General features: G+C 49.3%; 1 protein-coding gene across 1 annotated transcript; it reads left to right on the forward strand.

Annotated features, from left to right (window-relative positions):
* Positions 1-566: 566 nt before the first annotated feature.
* Positions 567-9,778, forward strand: LOC135305584 (serine/arginine repetitive matrix protein 1-like). The gene is made up of 6 exons (XM_064429320.1): positions 567-774; positions 1,777-1,991; positions 2,836-2,996; positions 3,651-3,697; positions 3,900-4,111; positions 9,773-9,778. The coding sequence occupies exons 1-6, from the start codon at positions 735-737 to the stop codon at positions 9,776-9,778; spliced, it is 681 nt and encodes a 226-aa protein (XP_064285390.1). The 5' UTR covers positions 567-734.
* Positions 9,779-13,569: the final 3,791 nt, after the last annotated feature.

Consider the following 13,569-nt stretch of genomic DNA (forward strand, 5'->3'; position numbering starts at 1 on the left):
ATGTTGGGTTTGGGTGTTTATGCAAAAAAGCAAGCAGGGAATAAACCCCTAGAACAATGAAGCAGAGCAAAAGTGGAATATTTGGATGGTCAATTTGTTCTCTAAAGCTATCGGCCAGCTGAATTCTGGGGTCATCTACTGGGGAGTGCAAAGCTGCTTTTACTTCCACGGCCCGGTGCCATTCTTTGTGTCCCAGCACTTTGTTTGATGTGAAGAGAAATTAAGCAATTCCCACACCATCCAGGTGCAACCCAGATCTGAGTGGGAATTACAGAAATAAATTACAGAAATGAATTTACAGAAATAAAGGACTTGAAAAGTAGCTTTGGAGAGGGTTTACTTCCTAGACAGTGTGAAAGCCTCAGGCCTGGCCAGGCTGGGCTCAGGGCTGGCTGCCCTTGGGAAGGGAAGGGGATGGAGTTGGGGTGGGGTTTTGCAGCCATGGAAATGAGAGAACCACGGGCTATTGCATCACAAAGGGGCAGCCCCATGGGCTATTGTGTCACAAAGGGGCAGCCCCACGCTGGGGCTGTGAAGGCTGTGCAGTTTGTGGTTGGCACGGCCGCAGCGGCAGCAGACGCGTCTGGCTCTGCCTCTCTGTGCCGAGCGCTGGCGATCGGAGTCACCCGGCCTTGTTCTGAGGCTGGGCACCAAGCTCCTGTCGCTGTCAGCTCTGAGAGTGTTCCCAGAGTCAAACCCAGATCCTTCTGCCAGGCAGAAGCACGGGTTTGAAGATGGACTTTAGTGGAAAAGGAAAAACCTCTGAAGGAAAAGGTGAGGATAGGAAGGAGCTGAAAGGCTGAAGCCAAATGGAAAACAAATCCCACCATATTTCAGGGAAAACTGTTCCGTGGTGGTCAGTGCTGGCTCTGTGTCAGAGTAGGTGGCTGAGAGCTACAGAGGATCCTGCAAGGGCTCCCATGGAATCACAACATTCTGTCATTAGTTTACTCTGCTTTCTCCTGTTTGACAGTAGCCAAATCAGTCATACTGTCAGCCAGGACAGGGACTGTGGCCACAGCTGCCCACAAACTGGCCATGAGATGCAAGTCCTGTTGCTTTCTTTACCATCAATGTTGGGTCTCAGTACAGAAAAATTTCCTGTTCTTCCTCTGCTTGCTGATGGGGTCCCACCCAGGGGATGGTATTACCAGGTGGTACAGAAACACCAATAAGACCTGCCTGCTTGCTGAGAGGTCTTGGTGGTTTTCAGAAATTATTCCAATCGAGTGCCATACCTATTAGATGTGTTGATGATAAAAGTGGGCCTTCACATAACTCACTTCTTCCCTTGAGAGCATGGCTCAGCCTCACACAGAGGTGAGGGGGGAGCTGGGCTGCTCTCTGCTGGGAGGAAGGGTCTTGTGGCAGCCCAGCCAGGCTGTGCACATTGCCAGGGAACAGCTGTGCCCTGCATGTGGCCCTGCAATGAGCTGTGCTGCTGCCAGTGCCCCGTGCAGCTGGAGGGCTGCTCAGCTGTGGGGCAGGGAGAGGAGCAGGAGGGTGCATGTGCAGCTGAGCCATTGCTGGAGAGCACAGGGCTCTGGGCTCCCTGCTGTCCCAGGGCAGCCCAGAGGCCAGGCTGTTCCTGGGGCAGCTCTGTGGAAGTGGGGCAGGGTTTTGCCCTGGGCTGTCTCCAGTGTCTGCCCGTAGGACCATGCTTCCCTGTCCAGCTCTTTAGAAGTTTCCAGGAAATGTGTCCCATGAAATATGGAGCTTCAGATGTTTTAGGTTTGCATTGTGGCCTCTGTTATATTTTGTGTCTCCACTTTGCAGGCCTGACTGGCTACCCTCTCACCAAGAGGTTTTCTCTGGCAAATCCCTCTATGCTCCTTCCCTCCAAGCCATTGCCTCCCATCCAGAAGAGCTCTCCTTCTACCACACCAAGTCAGACACGCAGTGGAGAGCAGGAGAATGGGAAAAATGGCAGTGGCTGTGACGAGCACCGGGCAAAAATACAGGAGCTGAGCTCAGAGAAAAAAGGCCATAAGGTAAAGAGACCAAGCTAATCCAGTGTGGTAAATTTTCAATTTCTTTGCTGTAGGTAGAACTCTGAGATGTTTTTGCTGACAGGAAGTGACCCTTTCACTGAAGTTTGAACAGGTCCCGATTTGGATCCTTAGCTGGGCCAGAAATGATGGGATATGAAGGAAAGGTGCCTATGCACCTGCTGCCTCCACCCCCCTTCCTGGCCATGGCATGGGGGCTCTGGAGGAACTTGGGCAGGCAGATAATTTCCAGAGAGCAGCAGGGCAAGGAGTTCTGCTGGACTTCCTAAATGCCAGTGAGCCTGAGATGATGGATGTGTGGGAGCTGGAGAGCAGCGAGCATCCCGAGAGCTCAGCAGCAGCATCTGGGCTCAAAAGCTGCTGGGAAAGTGTAGGAGGGAAGGGCAGCAGCAGCAGAAGAGAGGGGCTTGAGAAAAGCAGGTTTTGCCATCCTGCAGAATGGCTTTGTGGGGATGTGCTGGAGATCAAGAGCGGCTGTAAGGTGCCTTAGGGACAGAGAGAGAACCGTGATCTAAACACACTCCAATACCATCCACAAGGCCAGTGGAGGCAGTGGCAGCCCAGAATACCTTGATGTCAAACTTGTGGATGCCAGCTGGGAATGTAGCCACACTTGCAGAGAAGTCACCACAAGGGAAGGGGTGGCAAATCTGGGGCATGGTCTCTCCCTCACCACCTCCCTTTCCATTCCCCATCCTCGGCCAACCGCACCATCAGTTTGACTATTCCTGCCAGGTCCCAGCTGAGGGCATATCTAGATGTCTTGAGGCACGAAGGGGGGCAAGGCTGGATGCTTGATCTGAGCCCTGTGTTCTACTCTTTCCAGGCTGCCTTGCTGCATTCCATTGGTGGGGATATGAAGAAGGAATCACTGGGACTGCCTTTGGTCCCCCCAATATGCAGGGCAGGAAGTCCCCCTGTGGGCAGTGCTGCGGGGTCCCTGCCAAGCTCTCCCCAGCTGGATTCCCAGGAGTCCCGGGAGATGAGGTAAGCCAAGGTGTCTGCTGCTCCAGTGTGCTGTTCACCTCACTCCTCCCATCTCGTGTGATTGTTTTGTACAGTCAGCTGTCCCCAGTGTTTATGCAAACATCTGTGTTTTCACCATTTTGCACACCTATAATGACGTAGCACAATGTCATACCCAAGGGCGTTCAATCTGATCCTTCTTCTTGAAAAAACAAGGAGTTATAATATTCTAAGGAGACAGCAGTGCTCTGACCACATGTAGAACAAGGCTGTACCAGGGTAATGCAGGAGCAGGCAAAGTCAAGCTTTGGCAGCAGTACAAAAGTAGCTGCCCTCCATACAGACTCGTGTCTCAGCTCAGCAGCTCTTGCTGCTTCAGAGAGGCTCTAGGAACCACTTGGCTCCAAAAGGAGAGGCAGCAGACTTGGGGAGTTTTGATGCAAGTTGAAGAATGACTGCTGTGTTTCAGCCAGAGCTTGGCCAGCTCTGTGTGACTCCAGAAACAGAAAGCCCAAGGACAATTAATCAGCTTGGCATCTTGTTGGGTTTATGTGTTGCATTCCCCCCTTCATCACAGTGACCATGCTAATAACTTTGCCTCCTTTCATGGTACGCCCTTTCCCTCCCTTCTCTTTCTACCTCCTCATATGTTCTTTTGTCCTCTATTTTCTCCAGGCCAAGACCCAGCAGCAGAAGCAAAGAGAACAGCTCTGAAGATGCAGGTAGGTAGAGGGCATGCCTGTCCTAAAATGATCATTGTAGTCTTGCCTCAGAGGTGACATTTGGAGAGCTTGGTTAAAACCCATTCTTTTGAAAATTTCATTAAATTCATTTCAATTCCTTGATGGGTTCAGTGGAGTCTCCCAGAGCCCAGTCCCTGCGAGCGTGCTCTGGTGGTGCCGTGAAAATTCCTCCATTTTGCAGGCAAGAATAGGTTCAATTCTTCCAAGTCTTTCCGGCCATGTCCCTCTTCACTGCTTCCCTCCAAGCCATTGCCTCCCATCCGGAAGAGCTCTCCTTCTCCTAACACAAATGAAATGTACAGGATGGAGAAAGAGAGCAAGAAAAATGGCACTGGCTGTGATGATGGGAGTAGAAAAAACCAGGAGCTGAGTTCAGAAGGAAAAAGTTATAAGGTAAGGAGACCAAGCTAAGACCTGTGCAGAAGATTTCCAGTTTATTTGCTGTAGGCTGAGCTTGGAGACCTTTTCTTGTGGTGTGAGCCCAGGGAAGCAGCTGAGTCGAGGAAGAGCTCAGCTGGACACTGCACTTCAGGCTGGCATTGGGTGTGTGGTGGAGACTTCACATGCTCAGTGTGGATCAATAGCAGGAGAGGTCTTTGAATGGTTTCTGGGCTCTGTTGTGGTTCCTCCTCTGTCTTATGGCTGAGAAAACACCAACAAGCAGTCAGAGCAGCTAAAGTTGTCTAATCTGGAAAAGCTATCCTTCTAGATTTAGTAAACTATAGGTATCTGTGAACCATCTCTATGTCTTGGTGATGTTTTCTGCCTGCTCTGTCTGGTTGGGAAGCAAAAAGGTGTTTGTTGGAGCAGGCAGTCCTTCAAAGTCAGTTCTAGGTTATCTCAGCTTCAGAGGTGGTGAGAGCCAGACATCCTCTGCTGCTGTTTCCAGACTTATCAGCTTCTGGGCGTCTGTGTGCTCTGGCACGGCTTTGTCCAGAGGGAAGGGATGGGAGGTGGCCATGGGGAGAGCAGCCCCGAGCCCAGGCACACGATTGCCTTGGCAGCAGGGCCAGGAGCTGCAGTTGTTCTGGGTTTGCTGAGGGGTGCAGGAGGAGGCAGATGAACAACAGCTTTGGTAGACAAAATATCCAATCCAAGGCTTGGGTATTGATTTCAGCCTGGCTGAGAAAGGGCCCCATGTATCCCTGACAGGACCTGACCCTCTCACTGAAGTTTGAACAGGTCCTGAGTTGGCTCCTTAGCTGGGCCAGAAATGATGGGTTAAGAAGGAAGGGTGTGCATCTGCCCCTGCTGCCTCCACCCCCCTTCCTGGCCATGGCATGGGGGCTCTGGAGGAACTTGGGCAGGCAGAGACCTTGCAGAGAGCAGCAGGGCAAGGAGCTCTGCTGGACTTCCTAAATGCCAGTGAGCCTGAGATGATGGATGTGTGGGAGCTGGAGAGCAGCGAGCATCCCGAGAGCTCAGCAGCAGCATCTGGGCTCAAAGGCTGCTGGGGAAGTGTAGGAGGGAAGGGCAGCAGCAGCAGAAGAGAGGGGCTTGAGAAAAGCAGGTTTTGTCATCCTGCAGAATGGCTTTGTGGGGATGTGCTGTGGATCAATACTGGCTGTTGGGTGCCTAAGGGTCAGAGAGAGAACAGTGATCTAAACCCATTCCCATGCCATCCAGAAGGCCAGTGGCAACAGTGGCACCCCAGGATATCTTTATGTCAAACTTGTGGATGCCAGCTGGGAATGTAGCCACACTTGCAGAGAAATGAGCATGAAGGGAGAGGGGGCAAATCTGGGGCATGGTCTCTCCCTCACCACCTCCCTTTCCTTGGTCAACTTTCCCTGTCCTAGGCCAAGCTGCTCCATAGGTTTGACTATTCCTGCCAGATCCAAATCAATTGCACAGCTAGATGTCTTGAGGCATGAAGGGGGGCAAGGCTGGATGCTTGATCTGAGCCCTGTGTTCTACTCTTTCCAGGCTGCCTTGCTGCATTCCATTGGTGGGGATATGAAGAAGGGGTCACTGGGACTGCCTTTGGTCCCCCCAATAGGCAAGGAAGGAAGTCCCCCTGTGGGCAGTGCTGCGGGGTCCCTGCCAAGCTCTCCCCAGCTGGATTCCCAGGATTCCAGGGAGATGAGGTAAGCCAAGGTGTCTGCTGCTCCAGTGTGCTGTTCACCTCACTCCTCCCATCTCGTGTGATTATTTTGTACAGTCAGCTGTCCCGTGTATGTATGCAAACATCTGTGTTTTCACCATCTTGCCCATCTGTGATGATCCAGCACAATGTCAATCCCAACACCAATGCCCCAAGAGCAGGGGCTGTGGTGGGGAAGAGGAGGAAGGGCTTAAAAGCTCCTCAAGATGCGTCCAGGGCTGGACTTGGCTATTGATTGCCTCTGCAGTGGTTGTGATGTCATTTGGTAGTTGTACTGCATGGGTCTGGATCCTGAAGATCCTTGAATGCTGTGATCCTTGACTGTCAACTTCTGCAAACAGGAGAATATGTTTGGGCAAATATTGGCTCCTAGAGAGGTGTCTGCAACTTCAGGTGCTGCTCCTGTAATCTTCAAGTGTAAATTCAAGGTGCCTGGGCCTCCACTGTGAAATGAGATCCCAGAGAAATTTTGGGATATAGATGTATAATCTGATTGATGTTTAATATTTTGATCTGAGCTTAAGATCAAAAAGGGCAAATTGCTTGAGAAGAGGCATAGGACTGTACCTGATGGAAAGGTACTGGCTTGGATATGTATGAGAAAATGAAGCTGTCAAGCTGATCCAAGTGATAACAATAAAGAAGGAGTCACAGAAGTATCCTTCCAATTGAAAATCTTCAGTAGGGCTTTGAAAGTGTGATCTGAATATCCTCCCTAAGAGCTGAGTTGGAAAAAGCCTTTTTGTTCTGGAAAGAACCAGATGGTGTAATGTCATTCTCAGGAGACAGCAGTGCTCTGACCACATGTAGAACAAGGCTGTCACCAGGGTAATGCAGGAGCAGGCAAAGTCAAGCTTTGGCAGCAGTACAAAAGTAGCTGCCCTCCATACAGACTCGTGTCTCAGCTCAGCAGCTCTTGCTGCTTCAGAGAGGCTCTAGGAACCACTTGGCTCCAAAAGGAGAGGCAGCAAACTTGGGGAGTTTTGATGCAAGTTGAAGAATGACTGCTGTGTTTCAGCCAGAGCTTGGCCAGCTCTGTGTGACTCCAGAAACAGAAAGCCCAAGGACAGTTAATCAGCTTGGCATCTTGTTGGGTTTATGTGTTGCATTTCCCCCTTCATCACAGTGACCATGCTAATAACTTTGCCTCCTTTCATGGTACGCCCTTTCCCTCCCTTCTCTTTCTACCTCCTCATATGTTCTTTTGTCCTCTATTTTCTCCAGGCCAAGACCCAGCAGCAGAAGCAAAGAGAACAGCTCTGAGGATGCAGGTAGGTAGAGGGTATGCCTGTCCTAAAATGACCATTGTAGTCTTGCCTCAGAGGTGACATTTGGAGAGCTTGGTTAAAACCCATTCTTTTGAAAATCTCATTAAATTAATTTCAATTCCTTGATGGGTTCAGTGGACTCTCCCAGAGTCCAGTCCCTGCGGGTGTGCTCTGGTGGTGCCGTGAAAATTCCTCCACTGGGAAGTGTTGGGTGGCAAGAGCTGGAGTGGTGGCTTGGGGCCCTGGAAATGCAGTGCAGGAAAAGGAAACATTCCTCTTTTTCCTGCACATGCCTTTTATCTTCCTGAAGCCTTCCTAGTATCACACTTAGTAGGGAAAATGAAGTCATTTAGCATGAAATGAGAAATGTTACCACTCCTTTCTCCTGCTTTTGAAGGAAAATACCTTTCCTTGGGGCAGTTTCTGAGCTGAACCCTTTGAGATCTGGAGGAGATTCATGGGCACTGCCTGGTTTTGCACTGGCAGAAATAGGGAAAGCTCCTATGACAGAAAGTCCTTTTGAATTTTGCAGTGAAGGAGAAGGAGGCTTCCAGGTGGATGCAGCTTAGGCAGGGTGTGAGTTTGTCATCCTCTGAGAGCACAAGAACAAAGCCACCCGTGGCAGGTTCACAATGACAAATCTCTTCCCTGGCTGTCTCCGCCTGTGTCAGTGCTGCAGGCTGAGGCTGGGGGAGGAGATGCCTTCTGCCTTGTCCCTGTCCCTGCCTTGCCTGATCCCTGACAAGTGGAATGTGCCAGACAAAATGCAGTCTCTGGTGCATCTGGCTCAGCCAATGCTTTCAAGTTGAAAGCCCCAGTGACACTGTTGTTGTTTCTTTGCCATCTCTGGGCGTGTCATGCTAGGAGAGATGAGACTTGGAGAAATAATTCTGCTGATGCAGAAAAAGGGATCAGATCTCCTGGTCCATTTGGGGATCAGAGCTAGGTCTGCCAAATCCTGGGTGTGGCCCCTTTGGAATGACTCTTTATTTCCTGATATGCAGCTGGAGTGCTAAATGCAGCTCAGGAGTAGTACTGCTCAGTAAGTTAGGTGACATTTTTGCTGGATCAGTTCTGGACTAGAAATTACCTATCTTATTAAACCCTGCCTGTTTTACTTTTATTACTGACCCCAGCATTCTACAGGGTGAAAGAATCCAGTTTTAAGACACTCATTCTGCTTGGATGCCATATGATTTTATCCTCCGTGAAGCCATGTAAAGAATTACATGTTGACGGAAAGTATTTTAGAATGATCCTCCAGGTCTGATGGAGAGTATTTTAGAATGATCTGCCCTCTGCTATTTCCATTAGGAAAATTTTGAATTGACCATATCAGCCAAGATCAGAAATGTTTTGAGGCAGGCCACGTTTATGTTGGGTTTGGGTGACTCTGCTGAAAAAAAAGCGGGGAATGAACCCCAGGAAGAGGCAAGTAGAGCAGAATTGGCACTTTTGGATGACCACTTTGTTCCCTACAAATACAGGCTCGCAGAATACTGGGCACATCTAATGGAGAAAGCAAAGCTTCTTTTATGTGTAACACGTGGTGCCATTGTTTGTGTCCCAGCACTTCCTTTGTTGTAAAGAGTAATATAAAAATCCCAAATGTGCAAAACCCGACCTCAAATTGAGTGGGACCTACAGAAACAAAGGCCTAGAAAGCTACTTTTGAAAACAATGATTTCCTTGACAGTGTCCGATTCTAGAGATCACTGTGAATTTCCAACTGTTTGGAAGGAAAGGGATCCTGTAGTAGTGGGGAGGCAACAGGCAACACATAAATAGTAGAACCCTTCTCTCCTGGCTTGCCAGCTCCATAGTGTTCAGAGAAATTAAACTGATGCTGGTTTCATGTAAAATAAGAAACCAACCAATCTTTTCAGTAACTAAAATGTGCTTTGAATGCCTCACCCATTAGATGGGTTGATTGTAAAGGCATGAGTTCAATTAACTCACTTCTTCTCTTGTACCTGAATTACAGCTTCTTCTGAGCCTGCTGCAAACACCCAGAGGAAGAAGGGAAAGAGCTCTTGGTGCAAGATAGGACCTGGGATGCCTCTGTTCCCAAGGAAACTGGCTGACCTGTTTGGCTTGGAGACCTATGTGCCGAAGCCCGACCTTGGGAATGGAGGTCTGGGCTCCCGGCCGGCTCAGGGGGCCTTGGCCCAGGAGCCCCAGGAGCATGGCTCAGCCTCACACAGAGGTGAGGGGGAAGCTGGGCCGCTCTCTGCTGGGAGGAAGGGTCTTGTGGCAGCCCAGCCAGGCTGTGCACATTGCCAGGGAACAGCTGTGCCCTGCATGTGGCCCTGCAATGAGCTGTGCTGCTGCCAGTGCCCCGTGCAGCTGGAGGGCTGCTCAGCTGTGGGGCAGGGAGAGGAGCAGGAGGGTGCATGTGCAGCTGAGCCATTGCTGGAGAGCACAGGGCTCTGGGCTCCCTGCTGTCCCAGGGCAGCCCAGAGGCCAGGCTGTTCCTGGGGCAGCTCTGTGGAAGTGGGGCAGGGTTTTGCACCCTGGCCTGCCTCAAGTGTCTGCCAGCAGGACCATGTTTCCCTGTGCAGCTATTGGAAATAATGTCCCATAAAAGATCTTGGCAGGAAATATGTCCCATGAAATATGGTGCTTTGGCAGTGTTAGGTTTGCACTGTGGCCTCTGCTGTACTTTGTGTCTCCACTTTGCAGATCTGACTGCCTACACTCTTACCAACAGGTTTTCTGGGCTGACTTCCCATTATCTCCTACCCTCACATTCAGAAGAGCTCTCTTTCCTCCAAGCTCAGGAAGAAGCTGCCGCCTGCATGAAGAGTGTTTCAAGAATAGGATTTATGCATTAGTCTACATAGTTAGAGATGTACATATGTTCTTATCTTTAAATGTAGTTTTGAATAAATGTGTTTTGATTGTATCTTTAAATTTTGATGACATATTTTTAATTGTATATATTTTATTTTGATGTTTTTGAAAAAGGTAAATAAATAAATAAATAAATTTAAATAAACCAGGAGGAGAATGTGTGACCAGGACCTGCTAGCCCAGAGGTTATGGGAGTGCAGCTCACTCCATGTGCCAGTGTCTCACCACATCCTTTCCTCACTGGGCTGCTCCTCTTCCTTTTTTGCCATGTCTTTTTTGTGTCATTTGTGCTACTCTTTTTAAATTGGCATTCCAACAGCACCACCTCTTCACATGTTTGGGGGACAATGGAAACAAAAGATCCTGTATGGTCAAAAGTTTTCTACCTGGATGTGTTCTGTGCTCAACAAAGCCCTGAGCAAAGAAACCAAGGGAAGTGTGCCCAAATGCCAAAGCTTTGCTCCTTTGCAATCTCACACAGATCTGGCTCACAGGTGACTTCAGGCACAATTTCATAGGTAAGAAGAGGATGTGTATTTCACTGGGAAAAGATGCCCTGCTTTGGAAAAGTCATCTGTATGTAGATTTACCCAGGACAGCAGTCCAACAGTGTCTTTTGCAACTTGCTTGCCAAGGGATGAGTGGGCGGTGAGGCCAATAGCAAGTGACAAGGATTCCTCAAATCTATTGCCACTGCAGCCTGGGTGCCCTTCTGCCCAGGGCTCTGGGATCATTTGTTCCCATGGACTGGTGCTTGCCAGGGTAATGAATTCCTGCATTGCTGGAACAAGCAATTCTGGATTCCGCTCCAGCTCTTGGTGGGCTGCATGATCATTGACAATGCTTCCTTTCCAGAAATTATTCTACAGTTTCCTTTAATAGTAATTTGAAGATTTAAACTTCACATTTCAATTTGTTTTGCCTTAGGGAAAAATACTTCTGGGCCCAGTGTAAACTGTAACCTTGTGACAGCAAAGTCCTCATGGCTGCCAGCTTCTGATGTTCTAGAAGAAACTGCATGTGAATGTGTTAATTGAGTTTTCTGAAGGAGAACTCTGTCTGACTCTGTGTCACGTGGCTGCATGTGTTGGCATAGCTATGGGTCTAGTCCTGGCCTAGTAAAGCCCAGGCAGGGTGGCATGTTGCAGGGAAAACAAGTCCACGAGCTTATGGGGTTGCCATCACCAGCAGAGCCGATGTGTCCTTTGGGGATTTCTCTGGAGACAAAATTAGGGACCTGCTCCATGCCACAGTATGGATCTCTTAGATCGTTCTAAACTATCCTAAAAAAGGCAGTGAAACTTCACATACCCTTGCACAATCACTGTTTGGATAGGGGCATTTTTGTCCCTCCTCAAAGGCATTGCTCTTGCACACCAGAAACATGAACATCCACCAACAGGAATGATGCATGGCCCTCCTGCTGCTGCTTCAGAGCTCTGGGAAGTGCAGACCTGGGTATTACCAATGGGAACACTTAATTAGCATTTCATGCTCCTTCAAGATGCCCAGATCTCAGGGCTTTTAGTTTCAAAGCAGCCACTGTACTGGCTCTAGGGAAGAACAGTACATGGGAAACAGGGATTGCCAGCCTTGCAGGGGTGTGGGGGAAACCTGGAGTGTCTGTGTCAAAAGAGGAATGGGAAGAGTGCAATTGCCAAAGCCAAAGCTTTGTTAGGATAGCAGGGTCAGTTCTTTACTGCCTGCTTGCATGGAAGTCATTTCAGAACCTCCTTTTTGTATCTCGTGCAGAAAAGGAGATCTTAATAATACCATGCTACTTAAAAACACATTGTGATGCAGATCTGTAGTGATTCCCAATGAAGCAGACTGCCTGCTTTGTCACTGACAGCCCTGGGGACCCTGCAAGAGACCGTAGGGTATGCCGTGCCTGTTTTATATCCAAGCAAAGCTTGAGTTTGCTTATTAGTGTGGAATAAATACAAGGGTAATAAAATGGACAATTAAACTGGTGACTTTGGATGATATGCTCATGCTTTCACACGTCAGACCTGTACCTCATGCTCCCAAGGCTTGTTACTCCTCATGAAATATTTCAATAAAAAATCACAGCTCCTGTGTTACATCTGAATACAATTGGATCAGATCATCAAGAATTCTGGTGTCAAGAGCAAGACAAAAGCCGTCTGACAGTCACTTGCAGCTGTCCTGGATTTCTGCAGCCCTTTGTGAAACGCTGCTGTAGGCAGAGTGTTTGGAGTTGGTTTGGGCCTTTATGAGAGAACTGTGTAACAGCATGCTGGGCTCTCCTGGCAGAAAACTGTCCAAGCCCAGGGACATGGTGCCGGCAGGAGTGGAGCAGCCCCGCTCCCAGCCCGAGAGCGTGAGCTGAGCCACGCCGGGGAGAAAAGACACCGAGGGGCTCCAGCCCAGCTGCTTCACCTGCCGTGACCGCTCCACAGAGCTCTGCCTCTGGGAGAAAGTCGACGCTGGACAAGCATGGAGCTTTCATCTGCTGCTGGAGCTGCTCCATGACAGCTCCTGCTCTTCCTGAGGGAGAACCCAGCACCACCTTGTAACGCGTGTCCAGGGGGGATTCTCCTCCGGCATTCTGGGTCTTTGTCCCAGCAGGGGGACGGTGAGGTCTGGCAGTTTGATATCTAGAACTCACTGGCTTTTTTGCTTGCTTTTCAGCTATTCCACTTCTTAGTAAACTGTTGCAATTTTTTTCCACTTTCATCTATTAGTATTCATTTCCTGTTACTGGAAGGGGATTGTTGGAACACTTTAGAGGAGACGACTCATTGCAGAGTGTCCTGTATTAAGTTCTCCCAAACTGTGTGAGACCCATGGCTTCACACAGGAGCAGCCCCAAGGCTGCTGAGGGGAAGGCACAGAGGAAGACAAACCCAGTATTTCTGAGGGGAATTCTTTGACACCAAACCAACCTGAGTTGTCCAACAGCTGACCTGACATTTTGAGACATGGGCCAAAGGGGAAACCTTGCAGTGTGTTTGGTGCAGGCCGGGTCATGCTCAAGGCAAAGGTGTGTCAGTGCATTTGGCTCCTTCTCTCCTCATTGTGTCCAGCACACACAGGAGCCCAGAGCTCCTGAAGAAACCATCACAGCACTCAGTGGGAGCAACTTGTGTCCAGTGCTCACACAGAGCCGTGTCCAACACTGCACCTCATTGGAATGAGGAACTGTTCCAGCTCTTTTAGGAGCTAAATTTGGCCTTCAGATCAGCTCCTTCCCAGCTCTTGATTTGCTGCCCTGGCTGAGTTGCTGCTTGTGGCAACACTTGTTGCACAGCTGCCAGCCCTGCTCTGCTGGCCAGCAGCCACTGCAGGAGCTTGTGCTAGTGACATCGAACCTTTCAGATCTTCCTCAGGAAAGCTCAGGGCAGAACTTGTCATAAGAGCATTGCCTGGGCCATGCCTTTGACATTAAATCTTTCCTCTGTGCTTGGTGCCACACACAGTAAATATCTGAGGAAGCAAGTTTTCTGCTCCAGAAATTTCTTAAAACAATCAGTTAAACTGTAACAGAACACAATCTGGGATGTGTAATCTCACTTTAATTCATTGTGCAGAAAGCTTCAGAGAGCTGTGTGACCTAAATGACCTTGCCACCAAGAACTCAGAAAAATGGGAGAGATGGAATC

Source organism: Passer domesticus, chromosome 8 (assembly GCF_036417665.1).
Source record: "Passer domesticus isolate bPasDom1 chromosome 8, bPasDom1.hap1, whole genome shotgun sequence".
NCBI classification, from domain to species: Eukaryota; Metazoa; Chordata; class Aves; order Passeriformes; family Passeridae; genus Passer; species Passer domesticus.